The sequence below is a fragment of the Sycon ciliatum genome, chromosome 1 (assembly GCF_964019385.1).
Source record: "Sycon ciliatum chromosome 1, ocSycCili1.1, whole genome shotgun sequence".
Taxonomy (NCBI): Eukaryota; Metazoa; Porifera; class Calcarea; order Leucosolenida; family Sycettidae; genus Sycon; species Sycon ciliatum.
Genome location: NC_088643.1, coordinates 82,103,658 through 82,118,586, shown reverse-complemented (window position 1 = coordinate 82,118,586; position 14,929 = coordinate 82,103,658). Strand labels below are relative to the sequence as shown.

The 14,929-nt window shown below is 45.1% G+C and overlaps 1 protein-coding gene across 1 annotated transcript in view; it reads right to left on the bottom strand.

Annotated features, from left to right (window-relative positions):
* The window catches only part of LOC135808174 (uncharacterized), a 77,240-nt gene that overhangs the window by 48,684 nt on the left and 13,627 nt on the right, over nt 1–14,929 (bottom strand). The window contains exons 11-31 of the mRNA XM_065321330.1: nt 14,489–14,578; nt 14,000–14,068; nt 13,536–13,598; nt 13,293–13,361; nt 12,896–12,964; nt 12,505–12,609; nt 11,764–11,838; nt 10,197–10,268; nt 9,872–9,937; nt 5,752–5,826; nt 5,420–5,491; nt 4,877–4,951; nt 4,398–4,472; nt 3,961–4,035; nt 3,565–3,636; nt 3,091–3,162; nt 2,702–2,773; nt 1,837–1,902; nt 1,367–1,530; nt 771–1,070; nt 320–374 (exon numbers count right to left, since the gene is read on the bottom strand). Of these exons, the coding sequence (XP_065177402.1) occupies nt 320–374; nt 771–1,070; nt 1,367–1,530; nt 1,837–1,902; nt 2,702–2,773; nt 3,091–3,162; nt 3,565–3,636; nt 3,961–4,035; nt 4,398–4,472; nt 4,877–4,951; nt 5,420–5,491; nt 5,752–5,826; nt 9,872–9,937; nt 10,197–10,268; nt 11,764–11,838; nt 12,505–12,609; nt 12,896–12,964; nt 13,293–13,361; nt 13,536–13,598; nt 14,000–14,068; nt 14,489–14,578 (1,851 nt within the window). The remainder of the gene's footprint in view (nt 1–319; nt 375–770; nt 1,071–1,366; nt 1,531–1,836; nt 1,903–2,701; nt 2,774–3,090; nt 3,163–3,564; nt 3,637–3,960; nt 4,036–4,397; nt 4,473–4,876; nt 4,952–5,419; nt 5,492–5,751; nt 5,827–9,871; nt 9,938–10,196; nt 10,269–11,763; nt 11,839–12,504; nt 12,610–12,895; nt 12,965–13,292; nt 13,362–13,535; nt 13,599–13,999; nt 14,069–14,488; nt 14,579–14,929) is intronic.

The following is a 14,929-nucleotide window of genomic DNA, read 5'->3' as shown; positions in this document are numbered from 1 at the left end:
AGTGAGTGAGTGAAAGAGAGAGAGAGAGAGAGAGAGAGTGAGTGAGTGAGTGAGTGAGAGAGAGTGAGAGAGAGAGAGAGTGAGTGAGTGAGAGAGAGAGAGAGAGTGAGAGAGAGAGAGAGAGAGAGAGTCACCCTGTTGTAAGGCTACTATCAGCCCACAGTACTGGTACAGTCCATAGAAAGGGTTTAGCACCCAAAAAGGTATACCAACTCAGGCCCATAGGAATAGTTCCAAATACACACATGAAGGAAGTGGCTGAATACACCGAGTCGCTCACGGCAAGCATGGTTAAATCACACAATCCTCTGTCACTCACTTGAAATATCTCAGTGTCACATCGGCCAGAAAACAGCTACCATTGCGGCAATCATCTGGAAACAAAAGCAGCAAAGTCAATGAGCTTTGTAGCTCAGTGCAGCTGCTCACAGTAGCTAGCAGATGTAGTGCATTACAAAGATCAAGAGAACTATAGAGAATGATGCATTCCTGCAATGGAAAACCTAGATCAATACTACCTGAGAACAAACGGTAGCGCAGGCCCAGCCAAAGCAGATGATGGTTGGTCCGGCCATGCATAAAATGATCACGGCACACACTTGCTTGTAGTCATTCATATATCCCATCACCTCACACTGCGCTCTTGGCCCACAGTGGCCACGCCATAGCGAGGAAATTTGTTCCTGGTTAGGGGCCGTTCCTACCCCACTGTAACAACCGAAAAAGGATGAAACATTGGCCTAGCAATCAGGTGCTGCAACATGCCTTACCAATGACTGTCAGATAGACATTTGCTGAAGTGGTCCTGACAGGGCTGGTTGCAATACATGTGTACAAGCTCTCGTCACTTCCCAGAACATTGCTGAAGAGAAGGGAGCCGTTCACACCCTGTGTGAGTCGTTGATGAGTGGACAAATCTGACGCATTGAAGACCGTCAGCAACAAACGGCTGGCATCCTTGTACCAACGCACTTCGGGTGCTGGATAGCCAAACACTTGACAGTTGACGTGAAACTGGGCACCTTGCAGCACCTGTTGGCTTGGCGTGATGGCCACAATGCTTGGTGGGACTACATAGAGGAAACAGAGGAGACAGAGGAAACAGAGGAGACAGTTTGAGAAGCTACATGACTGTAGTATCACCACACATTGCCACAAATGCACTATGCTCCAGAGTGATTCCCATGTTTGGTCTTATATGTTGGCTACTCCGTGGTTCTCATTGCCATACCAAAAGAGAGTACAGAAAGAGTGTTGCAGAGGGATCACGGATTAAATTTGATACAGTTATGGTTTGTAGGAGATTGAGTAGCACAGTGTGCACAAAAATGTGCCACGTGCGGTCTCAACATCATTATGATCTCACCGCAAAAGACGAATGCTTCGGCTGCCTGGCCAACTTGAATATTGGTGTAGTTGGTTGGCAGTGCACAACGAATCATATCTTCGAACGGCAGTACGGCACTGTTCAGGCGGTTATGAAGCCAGAATATGCTGCATGTACACTCCCACGGGTTGTTGTACAAATGTCTGGAAACAAGCCATGATACAAAACACACCCACACATACACACACACACACACACACACACACACACACACACACACATACACACACACACATACACACACACACAATCATAAACACAGCATAGCCGTTCACTCTTTGCCATAGAGTTTCAAAGACACACACAAAACCATTGTTACCAACAGGTTTTAAACAGCAAGTGAAATACCTCAATCACATCTGTTTAGACCTTTGACAAGTTCCACTGTGCACACAACATCATAAAGTGTGAACACTGGGGTCATACAGAATACATGACATTATACATACAGAGCAGATGCAGAGATGTTGTTGTATTCCTCTGGTAACGTTGACAGCCGATTTCCATCAAGTCTCCTGCATGGTCAACACAGCACATCATACACAATTAAGCACCATGGCATCCGAAAATGGCAGTGGCATCAATTCCTGTCTAAAAATAGAATGAAACCATAATCAGTATGCCAATGGAGCTCGGGATGTTGCCAAGCTACCCCCCCCCCCCCCCCCCCTCCTCTACCAAAGAACCCGGTACAATAGAGAATCAATATGTGACACATTCCCATCTGTGAAAAGAGAGCGAGGAGAGAGAGAGAGAGAGAGAGAGAGAGAGAGAGAGAGAGAGAGAGAGAGAGAGAGAGAGAGAAAGGGAGGGAGAGAGAGAGAGAGAGAGAGAGAGAGAGAGAGAGAGAGAGAGAGAGAGAGAGAGAGAGAGAGAGAGAGGGGGAGAGAGAGAGAGAGAGAGAGAGAGAGAGAGAGAGAGAGAGAGAGAGAGAGAGAGAGAGAGAGAGGGAGAGAGAGAGAGAGAGAGAGAGAGAGAGAGAGAGAGAGAGAGAGAGAGAGAGAGAGAGAGAGAGAGAGAGAGAGTGGGAGAGAGAGAAGAGAGAGAGAGAGAGAGAGAGAGAGAGAGAGAGAGAGAGAGAGAGAGAGAGTGAGGGAGAGAGAGAGAGAGAGAGAGAGAGAGAGAGAGAGAGAGAGAGAGAGAGAGAGAGAGAGAGAGAGAGAGAGAGAGAGAGGAGAGAGAGAGAGAGAGAGAGAGAGAGAGAGAGAGAGAGAGAGAGAGAGAGAGAGAGAGAGAGAGAGAGAGAGTGGCACCATAACGACATGCCCAGTCCATATTCAGTACTCATTGAGCTGGCCCATGGCCCACACTTACAGTTCACTGAGATCAATTACACCCGGGAATAGGCCTTGCGGTAGAGTGACCAGACGATTTCCATGTAAATGGCTGTGAAAGGGTGCATAACAATATGCATATGTAGACATCTATTACCCTTCGGAAGATTAACCAAACAGGAATGAACGAATGCATGAATTCATGACACAGCGGTAACCAGCGATAAACTGGCAAGTCGTTGGATGCATGGAGTACGGCATGTTATGGTTAGTGACTGCTGTGTCACACTGTTGACCCGCAGGGCGTACATTGTGCTGACTACACCATACTCTCTCGGCTTCATAAAATACAAAATTGAACAAATAGATAGCATAATAACAACAAGTTTTTCTCCCTGGCCCCTCCAACTCTCTGCATTCACGACTTACAGCGTTTTCAGACGTGGTAGTCCTGTAAAGGCCTGAGCGTGTATAGAGTGTAACTGATTGTGATTCAAATATCTGCAAACATTGCAAGAAAGCATAGGATTAACGCCAACAACACACACTACAGCATTCCAAACGATGCTCAGCGTTATCAACTACCGTATTTCCCCGAATGTAAGTCACACCTTTTTACACTGAACTTCAAGGGCAAAGAAGGAGGTGTGACTTACAATCGAATGTGACATCCTACCTACTCGACTATGTTGGAACAATATGGCTCAATCCTGAAAAGGTGGGTGCGACTTATAATAATTAATTGGGGCCTATAATCCGGGAAATACGGTTTTGAGGCAAGTAGCAGCATTTGAAGGCTTGAGACTATTCTTGAACAGCAAAGTGAGGTACAAATATAACAGGGCATGGGTGTAGCACAGTGAGCAGCTCAAGAGGTAGTACAATGTACACACGGGTACTCACAAGTTAGTCAACTCTCCGGCACCAAGGAATGCACTCGCATCTAGAGACGTGATCAGGTTGTAAGAGAGGTCACTGTAGAACATGGCAGACATGACAGGCAGAACATCTTGGCTTTGAATCTTTGATCCTTGTTCGTTTGTAGTACTCCCTTGGCAGCGAGCATCCAAACTGGGTCCCATCTCTGGCATGACAATGGAATGGCTGGGCCATTGAAGAAATGGAACAACTGACAGTTAGACGGCTGCAGTATGCTTCCTTGAAACAAGCACCTTCACTGGCAATGGAACCGTGACCTTCAATACTGGCATAGTACAACGAGGGTGTCACTGCCATGGCGTTCGTATGCATTTTCAAAGTTACTACAGAGTCGCCGCAAGTTCGTGCGCACCAACTCACAGTGTATGCAGACTTGCAGCTGGCATGAATGCTGCTGTGGGCATAATTTCCGGAATAGAACAAGCCTTCAGCAACCTGGACATGTGAACACAGTATCAGTTCAACATTGGATTACATTCAACAACATCTTTTCTTTCTCCTCTTTGAAATGGTATAATGGAGATATGCCCAGAATGATGGAACCAGATAGAAATTGCTCAGTACCAGAGGGAACAGTCGCCGTAAAAGAAACAGACACAAGTAGCTATTATCACTGTGAACTTGCATAGTAAACGGGCAAATGTCGGAACAGGTTCTGATTGGTGAGATAAAGGAACGTAGCCCAGTGCACATACATTTCCACCAATGAGAATGGCATGATCAGAGAAGACAGAAGAAAGCATGCAGCAATCCCAATAGTATGATGACTGAACAGCAGATGCAATACACATGCGTACAGTGTTGCGATACTTGGATACAGCTGGAGGACGGATGAAGGGATCGATTTCAAACTTGGGTTAGAGTTCAGGTTCCTACAAAGCAAAGGCATGAAATCACACAAAGAGGTTCATGTCAGGGAGTTCCACATTCACAACCAGGAATTCCACATTCATAACCAGGAATCCCACATTCACAACCAGGAATCCCACATTCACAACCAGGAATCCCACATTCACAACCAGGAATCCCACATTCACAACCAGGAATCCCACATTCACAACCAGGAATCCCACATTCAGTACAGCAGACAACAAGACATAGGGCGAGGAAAGCATGTTTAAGTAGTCACGAGATTCTTGAATAATTCAAGTAGGAATATGCTTTCCTTGAACAGCTGGAACTCATTATTCCCAACCACAATAGTAGATACCATTCACTGTTCACGCTTTTTGTTTGGAAGAAGAATAGACGACCATGCAACAGGCACAATGCTTACAGATAAGCCAGCGAAATGTTTGCTCCGCCAAACAAGTCCACGTCAAAGCTGATTAAAAGGTTGGATGACAAGTCACTAAACGCAGCAAAAGACATGACACAAGACGATGATGTTAACAGCAATAAGCATGAGACCAAAGACAATAGGGCTTGAAAGTGCTACGTCACAGCATAGCAACAATTTCAAAAATTCAAAAACTGGATCCACTTGGATCCAGTTTTTGTATGGATCCAAGCACATTTCAAGCGGTCTTACCCACAGCATGGTGATGTAGCCAGTGAAACTGACTGATTTGGCTACTGGGGGCGGGGTTACAACTGGTGGCGAAATAAAAGTCACACCTGCATGCGACATGAGTGGGTTGCTATGCACCCACATACTTAGACAATAGCAAAGTCACACCTTAGTGGATCCAAAAATAGAAATCTGATGTCAACTTACTACTCCCTGGCCGTTTTGACGTCATCACTTTCAAGCCCTATACACCAAGCTGAGGATAACAACTCATGTATCTACAGCTGACTATCCCAGCCTGCTACTTACAGCGTTGTGAGGCGGGTGAAGTTTCTAAATATGTTCACTTCCATGCTCTGCAGTCGTCCATTGGCCATGTACCTGCAAAGAAGGAAAGTTGCATCATATCACGGAAGACTGAGACTCCGGAGCGAAGATACGCGAGAGAGAAAAACTGGCTGGCGCTGTTAATAAGAAGCATCCTCATAATCAGGTACTCAAATTCCTCAATGGCATGGCAATAGGCTTAGGCATCACTAGTCCAATCGCCACCTCATTGCTATTGAGCATAGTTACGGCAGCCCATTGCTCTGAAAAGGGTTTGCACTAATACCAGTATTGGAATGATTCTCTGTACTTACAAGTTAGTAATGTTTGGTGTAGGCCAAAAGTAGTCCATCGGTAAGCTATGAAGATTTCCCAGCAGATTCATTCTCCTGTTAGCATCCACATAGCATCCACATAGCATGCACATAGCATCCACATAGCATGCACATAGCATGCACATAGCATGCACATAGCATGCAGAACAATACAACGTATCATCACAAAGCCTCATCAATCCCTACTTGTCTTTGTACAAACTAGTAGTAGTACTGTTCGTTCGATCAAATGAACCCCTCGATAGGCATATTGCCTTTGGGTCATTTCATAATAACAATAAAATGTAGAAAAGCGTCCAAAGCAAAAAGTGTGTGAGTTATCTAACAGCTATTCGGGTTTGACCAGTCAGGTGATGTGCTGCTGCTCAAAACAGTACAGTTATGCACTGGCATGCGTATTTGGAGTACAGTGAACCTTAAGCACAAGATACCTACAAGAGCTGCAAGAATCTTTAGTAATCTCTACACTATATGTAGGACTCAGTATAGAGTCCATGCACTATATGATGTCCAGCACCCTATATAGAGTCCATTGGTCCAAAATCCACTATACAGAGTCCAGGAGTCCACTCAGTTTTGATCAGCTTCACCCTGCCGCGCAATCCCCTATAAGGAGTACACTTTTTCTACAAGTCCCCTATTCACAGTCCAGAAGTCCAGTTTATCCAGTCACGCCGTCCTGTGTGTTGTGCCCGAAAGAGAACACATTTTCAGTTTTGCTTGCCTCGTGGCAGCGCACTTCCAGTTCCTTTCTTCCGTGACTTCAGCCATGGCTGCCAATTCTGCTGTGCAGTTGCTAACAGTAATCTGTCTCGAGCTAACCAAGGAGGATAAGGAGACGTTCAAAATCAAATCTGGAAAGCGTCTTGTGGTTCTCTGAAGACGTTTCATCAGTGCGCGGGATGAAAGCAGAAATTGCAGAACGAGAAAAGTTCAGCACAGTTCAAATCTGACGAGTCAGGTACACTGACGCTCTCTTTCGTTCGACGCCACAAGGATCCCCTGTTTGGCTGGCCATTGCTGCTAGTAAGACGTTTGAACAGTTTCATCAGAGCGAGGGATGAAAGCAGAAAGCGGAGAACGAGAAAAGTTCAGCACAGTTGCAATCTGACGAGCCAGATACACTGACACTCTCTTTCGTTCGACGCCACAAGGATACCCCTGTTTGACTGGACAAGAGCTGCGTACCACCGTGTCAAAAGGCTGTCCAACTACATGGCAGGACCATGACTGAGGTAAGGAAGCTTTTACTCGTTTCGATTGGTCTGCTGTTCTGTCGTTATGCTTGAATTTTTTTCCATTTTCAAGGAGCGTATCGCGTTTGTTTGATGTTGCTTGAATGAATGCCCTAAAAGTAATCAACCACTTCGTAATAGTCCTCAAGGACTGCAAGGACTTTGCATCAATCGTATATGATCGTCTAGCTATCATCAATTATTTTTATTTCATGAGAAATGTATTCAAGTTTATCCCTGTGATAATTATGTGAACTCCACGACACTCTTCCTGTAGTATGATGTCAAATACAATGGGATCCACAAACGCAGTGCCAGTGTACTAGTAGTAGTAGGACTAGGAGGATTGCTTGTATGCCAATGACAAGAAAAAGCTTCTCAAGCTAATACTCGTATCCCCTGAAGTAACCGTTTTGATGTCACGAACATGACATTGTGTCAGTGAAACTGCCTCGTGACAACAAATCATTGCATTTCCATCTTGGGGAAGACTGACTGACAGCAACGCTGTACAGATTGTTCAAATCATCTCATTTCAATTTAGTTGCAGTGAAGTGAAACACTGTGTACACTACATGTATGTTGGTGTGTCTGTGCGTCTTGAGTGTGCACAAACGATCTTATTCCTCGTATTACTAATAGATTATTGTCCCCACCATCACCTGTTCACAGGTCTTTGAGTGGATTGATTTTCATTGAGCATCACATTCGTTGAGAACTTGGTAGTTGTGTGCTCCCATGCATCATTACGGTAATAAGAGTATCATTGTGCTATCTATTTGTTGCAGGTGTGCTGATCTTCAGAAGCTTGCGGAACTGAGTGCTGCTGAACATTTGCATGGCCATGAGCAATGGTGAAGCTTGCTATTGCACTCTCAGCATGTGCTAGTATTATGCTGACCACTGCACTATGTTACTCTCTTACACTACTACGTGTATGTAAACGTGCGTGTACCCGTCCCCGTACGCATTCGTTTCGTATAATTATTTGTTGTCCCTCTTGACTTTACATGTAAATGGGTGGACGTTTGCATGGCTGTTGGAGTTGCGTGTGTATTGTGTCTCTACTCTTTTCTTGGTGTTTTCTTGGCGTTGTATAAGTTTGTGTGTGTGTGTGTGTGTGTGTGTGTGTGTGTGTGTGCGCGCGCGCGCACAATAATTTGAAAACAAATAATTAATCCTGGGCTCTCCATTATTCTCTTTCGATTCTTGGTTTGGTTTTTTTCTAGTTATTTTCTTGGCGTTGTGTGGGTGTGTGCATGTGTGTGTGCGTGTGCGTGCACAATAATTTGGCAACACTACATGATTGAGATGTTGTAATTTGCAGCGTCTGCGAAGAGACCACTTGATTTGAGGATGGTGTTTGTAGGGTTTTTCATGTAATGAAGTGGCTACAGTGGCGCCTCAATACATATTTTTTATCTTGAGAAGTGAATGATGTAAAGGATTAAAGGGAGAGGCCGTTTTCTGGTTAATATTCACTGCTTACAGCAGATCCTATGTCTATTTTCGAACTCGATAGGGGATGCCTAATTGGCTGGACTTTATACAGGGGGTGTTGTCCACATAAAGACTCTTTATAGTTGATTTCAAAGTTTGGACTCCGTACAGTTGATTTTGGACCAATGGACTCTATATAGGGGTGAAGCCAATTGGCTGGACTCTATACAGGGAGTGATGTCCACCGAAACTTTGAGCTCACAGTTGATTCCAAGTTTGGACTCTGTACAGTGGATTTTGGACCAATGGACTCTATATAGGGGTTGGACATCATATAGGGGCTGGACGCTCTACTGAGTCCAACATATATCCCAGCAGGTACTGCGGCACACCCCAGTTCAAAGCAGGTACTGCGGCACACCCCAGTTCAAAGCAGGTACTGCGGCACACCCCAGTTCAAAGCAGGTACTGCGACACACCCCAGTTCAAAGCACTGATATAGTATAATGTAGGGTTCACGGACATTCCTTTAGCCTGGCTGCAGGGTGACACCGCAGGCAGAGCAGTCCGTGTGGTAGCAGTAGGCATCTCTGGAGCTTTTGACAAGGTATCGGCCTCCTGCACAAGCTCACCGGCTATGGCATCGACGGACCCTTGCATCAATGGCTAACCAACTATCTCTACGATCGTCATTTTCAAGCAGTTGTTTCTGGAGCCACTTCACGAGCTCAACCCGTGCCACCTGGCGTGCCTCAGGGCAGCATTCTGGGCCCTACACTCTTCTTGTTATAATGTTTATGATGCAGCTGAAGTGTCGGATGGCGTGATTCCAGCTACAAGTACTTCGAAGTACATATGCCGATGGCACAACCCTCTTCACTGCGCTACCATCAGCCAGTGCTGCTGCTCGGTGCTGCCGCTCGGTGCTGCCGCTCCACTGCAGACTGGCATTACGACCCTTGCAGAGTGGGGTGTAACTTGGCGGATCAAGTGTTGAGCCTAGCAAGTCCCAAGCAATGCCTGGTTCCATTGTACAAGCTGATGGGTGGGGCCTCGTGTCTAATCTCTACGGGCCTTGCTCCCACCACCGATGGAACTTGCAGCCAACCGCCGAACAAGACGACAATGTCAGTGCAGCAGAGCACACCGCCACCAGCTATCCAACAACCTATCTGCCCACTCCTGCAACACAATTCGCAGATTATTTCCGTATGGCATCATTAAAGCATGGAATTCTCTGCCGCCAGCACTCCTAGTTGTGCCTCCCACGTGCACTCGTATAAAAAAAAATGAAAAATCCAATATTCCTATATAGGATGTCTATAGCCTTATCATCAACCATGCATAGCCCATAGTAGTTGTGTTACATCCAGAGTACTTTACGCTATCTCAAGTTTCACTATACCAGGTGCATGATAACCTACAGTGTCAATAGTCCATGGATGCCAGTCAGATCAGGCAGATTGACAGCTCTATTGTCTCGTATGTCCCTGGAGAAGCACAAACATGCAAAACACACCGAATGTCCTAAGCCTGAGGTTCCATTACAAATAGCTCATCAGTGCAGGTGGGCTGAAGCGGCCGTGAAGCTTGCAACCTCAATGCCGCGTCTCTTGACGAACAACAAAGACATTTCAAGCTCATTGCCGCAGTGAATTCAAGGATAGTTTCCAAGTCCACTCAGATATGACACACCCCATGCACTGATATGCCATATAACATTTTACTACCAGTCTTTACTGTACTCACAGTTCTTGCAACTCTTCCAGTCCCGTGAAGGCGTCCCCACTGTAGTTTGAGATGCCAGCACTGCGTAAATCACTGCAAGAGGAAAATTACATCATTTCAATACGGCTACTCAGATGTCCAGCACTTGTTTTAGGGAGGTTGGAGACAGCTGCTGCTGTTCAGAAACCAACCCAGTGCACTTCAGTAGATATCTCGAAGAAAATGACTTGGGTTACCATACAGTCGATAACGCCACTGATTGCCTGTATAAATATACAGGTAGACTCCCTTTAATTCGAACCTCAAATTGCCAGGCCCTAACTTCGAATTATCCGGAACTTCTAATTATCCAAATGCAGCCCCATACACTGATATGTATGTCAAAATGCTTGAAATCGCATGCTGAATATTTTTTGCACATTTTTATTTGCATCAACGAAACATAGGTGGTCGTACCGGTCATGTAGATCTACAACGGATCATCAAAACACTGGATCGACACAAAATCATTTGACATTATCATCTTCTAGTGAAGAAGTTGTCAGTCACTGCAGCTTTCCTAAAACAATTTCAACGGAAAAGAACTGCGCTGCCTCCGCGTCATGAAAGGCCGTCGGACACCAGCACGTCGTTCTGAAGAACGGAAGTGGAGCATAGGCATAGACAATATTTACAACAATAGTGTTGTTGTGCGCCAACATCTCCACGCACGAGCTGGCGCGGCAAGAAAGGCCATCGAGATCCGCGAAGAGAGTCAGCCACCAGGAAGAAGTCGTCTTCAATCAAACCTTTGCAATTTGCCTCAAACGGGCTTGAATCAAATTTCTCGAGAAGGTGGGTTTCTTGAACGCTATAGTCGATCCTGCAGCGGACCATCGATCGATTTTTGAGCTACTCTTGGCTAGAGAAGGAGAAAAGAATGAACTTCGAATTACAAGGATAGCAACTCAATCTCACTTCGAAATAAGCGTTCAAAGAACATAGCCAATGTACTGTAAACAGCTCTTCTGTACGAAGACTGGGTTCGAATTATCCAACCGGCGCACTTTTCGTACTTCGAATTATGCATTCGATTTTGACTTGAAGTGACTTGCAGAAGATCGGTACGACGAAAAAGTTCGAATTACACGGAATGTTCGAATTATACCGTATTCGAATTAAAGGGAGTCTACCTGCACGGGTTTTTTTGACCCGCGAACAACACAGATGAGTGCAGGATAGCGAGAGTGTGATGACTGAAACCTAGAGAGCAAAACGTTATGTGTAGTCACTGGAGATAGTCTCTGTGTAGTCACTGTAGAGTGGGGGGGGGGGGGGGGGGCTGCTTTTAAGCCGATAGCACCAAAGTCTCACTGCTAAATTATCAGGTTGTTGGCCAGACTACATGTACTTCACACATGCATGTTGTTACTGCATGGCCAGATAGTTTGGATCATGTGAACCAGGACACCCGCATCCACAGTACTGGACACAGTACCGGACACAGTACCGGACACAGTACCGGACACAGTACCGGACACATTACCGGACACAGTACCGGACAGATTGCGCAATGGATGATACTGTTATAATATGCAGGACTGCTTACAGCACTTCTAGGTTCTCCAGCAGACGGAATGTTCCATTCTCCAGTTGCCAATTCCCATCTTGGTAGCTTATGTTCCTGCACGGGTCACATGTAAAGGTTGAGAATGCAGACAAATGTACAACATATTATGCCTACTGTCAACAACCATTGTTTTTTGATCCAACATGTGACACTGATTTCAGGTCAAGGACTCACTATTCCGAGTCTTTTTCAGCTGAGTTTCTTGCTGCTACATACGGCAAAGCAGAGTGCAATAGGCTAACACTTTGGAATTAACGCAATGAATGTTGTGAGTTGCGCACTCAGTACAAACACCATAAGTACTTTGGAAACTAGTATTTCGACTGACATGTGTACAATATTATTATTATTATTATTATTTTTTCTTCAGACTTTTCCCGTTTGTCTCTTTCCCTCAAACTAGTGAAGATTATTATTATTATTATTATTATTAGACACAATCTCATAGCATGTGACAAGCATAGCTAATGCAGGGACAGAATCCCCTGAGACAAGGGCGTTGAGCCAGCCACGGCAATAGTAAGCTAGGAAAACAAAGCAAATATCAATTAAAGCAAAAAAAGAAATGAATGGAAAATTACAAAGAAAAACGATTAACGGAAGTGAGCAGTAGTACATCTTGGAGTTACATGGTCTGCTCAATGACAATAAAATACCGGCTGTACAGTGTGCATATCATGTACAGAGTACAGCGCACATGGTGTCACTACCGGCACTTACAATGTTTGGAGATTTCCAACGTAGTCCAGGAGTTCCTTGCGCCGGTAGCCAGGAGCTCGGAATGCACCACGGTCAACGAGGCTGATGTTGTTGAAGCTCAAATCACTAGGGTCACAGATGCGAGAAGCAGGTGGATTCGTATAGATCACATCATGGAGAGCAAAGGCCAATACGGGTATGTACCACCATGGTCCCCTGCCCTCGTGACTGCCTCTTTAGATCCACCATGAACAAAAAGGTATGTGACAGTAACGTCTTTGCAATGAACAAGACTGAGCACAGATGCTGTGCTAAATAGATTGGTCAGCACTGCCAAACAGCAGTCAACCTATATTCGGTCTGTATACTGGTATAGATGGCTCAGGACATGACCCCATGCACCACCACTTACATGTAATGTATGTTGATTCCACGGAATGCTTCATAAGGGATACGAGACAGGAAATTATGCGAGACGTTTCTGGAAGAAAGCAACAGCATAACCATCAGGTAACAGTTAAATCAGGGAACAAACCATAGCGTTGTGTTTTCCCTCGGCATCTTTAGTATTCATTCCAGAGGAGGATCACCTGTAGTTCAGCAGAACGTCAATTTCTATAACTACTAACTAGTCTTCCTGTACATCCACAGGCATACCGTGTGCATGCACCTGTGTACATCCACAGGCATACCGTGTACATGCACCTGTGCACATACACCCGCTTGTACCCATGATGCATGCACATACGTACACGTGTAATTTGCAATACTGAACATGGCACACACAGCAGACGAGGGCTGCTACTTACACTGTCCGCACGTCATTGTCGGAGAAAGCAGCAGAAGACACCTCCGTCAAGCGGTTGTGACTGAAGTCTCTGTGCAATGTGTAGAATGCCCAGACGTTCCAAAGACCAAAGAGATACACATCACAGTGTCAGTTGATGCCAGACACCGTAGGCTTCCTGAAGCAGTGTGGCTATGCTGTGAATATGCCGACCCCGGCAATATTCAGTGAACACTCATATTTTAATAGGGTGCCACAAACTTACAGATGAGGGATGGTGCCAAAAGTGTTGCTCTCGACTCTCTCAATCAAATTATAGCTGAGGTCACTGGAGAAACAAAGCACAGAAGGTACACACGGTGTGCATTCCCACCGAGGATTCACTCACACAGTGAATACAAAGCATATCACTGCATTGTGTAAAAATCACATCGTAGCAATGTCACGCTGCAGTTGGTATTGTGAGAACAAATGCGACCAATCATCCGGTTTGCTCAACCGCCAGCAAAAAAAAAGGTAGGCTGCTTGCTGTCTGCTCTTACATCAGAACTGTGGTGACAACAGAGCCGGGTTACACGAACATGATCATTGTGTACACCGTATATGGAGTGGCAACTGGTGCTTATATACTCGCTCCACACAAATGATCTCAAACAATGATGTACTGATTGCACAGCCTCTATACTCTGGGTAAATTCCACTTCTCTAGAGGAACTGGACTGGACTTACAGTAGGTTGGTTGAGATCCGATAGAAAGCGTTGTAGCGCACAACAGTCAGAAGGTTGCCACGGAGCAAGCTATGCAAAACCACACCAATCAAAGGACGGCAAAAACTAGAACCGTTAAGATTCAGCGCTTAGAAGACGTACACTCCATAAATACAAATCAGAAGATGGGGATCGAACAGTTATTTGTTCATTTCGAACCGTACAACTATGCAAGAGAGCTCACCAGCGCTCCAGGTAGCATGATTTAAAAAAAACAGCAGCAATGGTAGAAATAGCATGTCGTCCATTGAGGCTGTCTACCGGGCACTAAATTATGCAATGGTTTCTGCGGACATGTTCTCAGTATTTTCTATTGAGTCCAAACAATAATTACATCAGTGAAACAAAGAGGTTCCATGCAGCATAAATTCCCACAAATCCAACTATCCCCACCTAGAACAGAATTGACCACATCAACCGCCGAAAGGATCTAAGGTAACTAAGACTTACAATGAATCTAGAGTGAGGTATATGCCAAGGGGAGAAGAAGGCACGAATCCGTACGGAACAATCTCCTCGATCTTGCTAAAACGAAGATCCCTACAAAACATCAGAAAGCAAACTTCACTACATAGTTCTCTCTACCTACTACCACAATTCAGTATTTTTGAAAGGAAACTGAAAGCATAATACTTATTACTACTACGATTGCTAGGTGAACACATATGCGTTGATGCAGACCACAATCAAGCAGGAAGACAACTCGGTACGAGAACTGAAGGTTAAAAATACAAATATGTTCATTCTCCTCTCATCCTGGGTAAATGCAGAGAAAAAGATAAATGCCCAAGACCAAAACTATAAAAGTACAGAGGGCTCCTTAAGGTAAAATAACTCTATCAAGGTGACAAGGTGAGAAACTTAGCACCACAAGTCAAACACACACCTCCA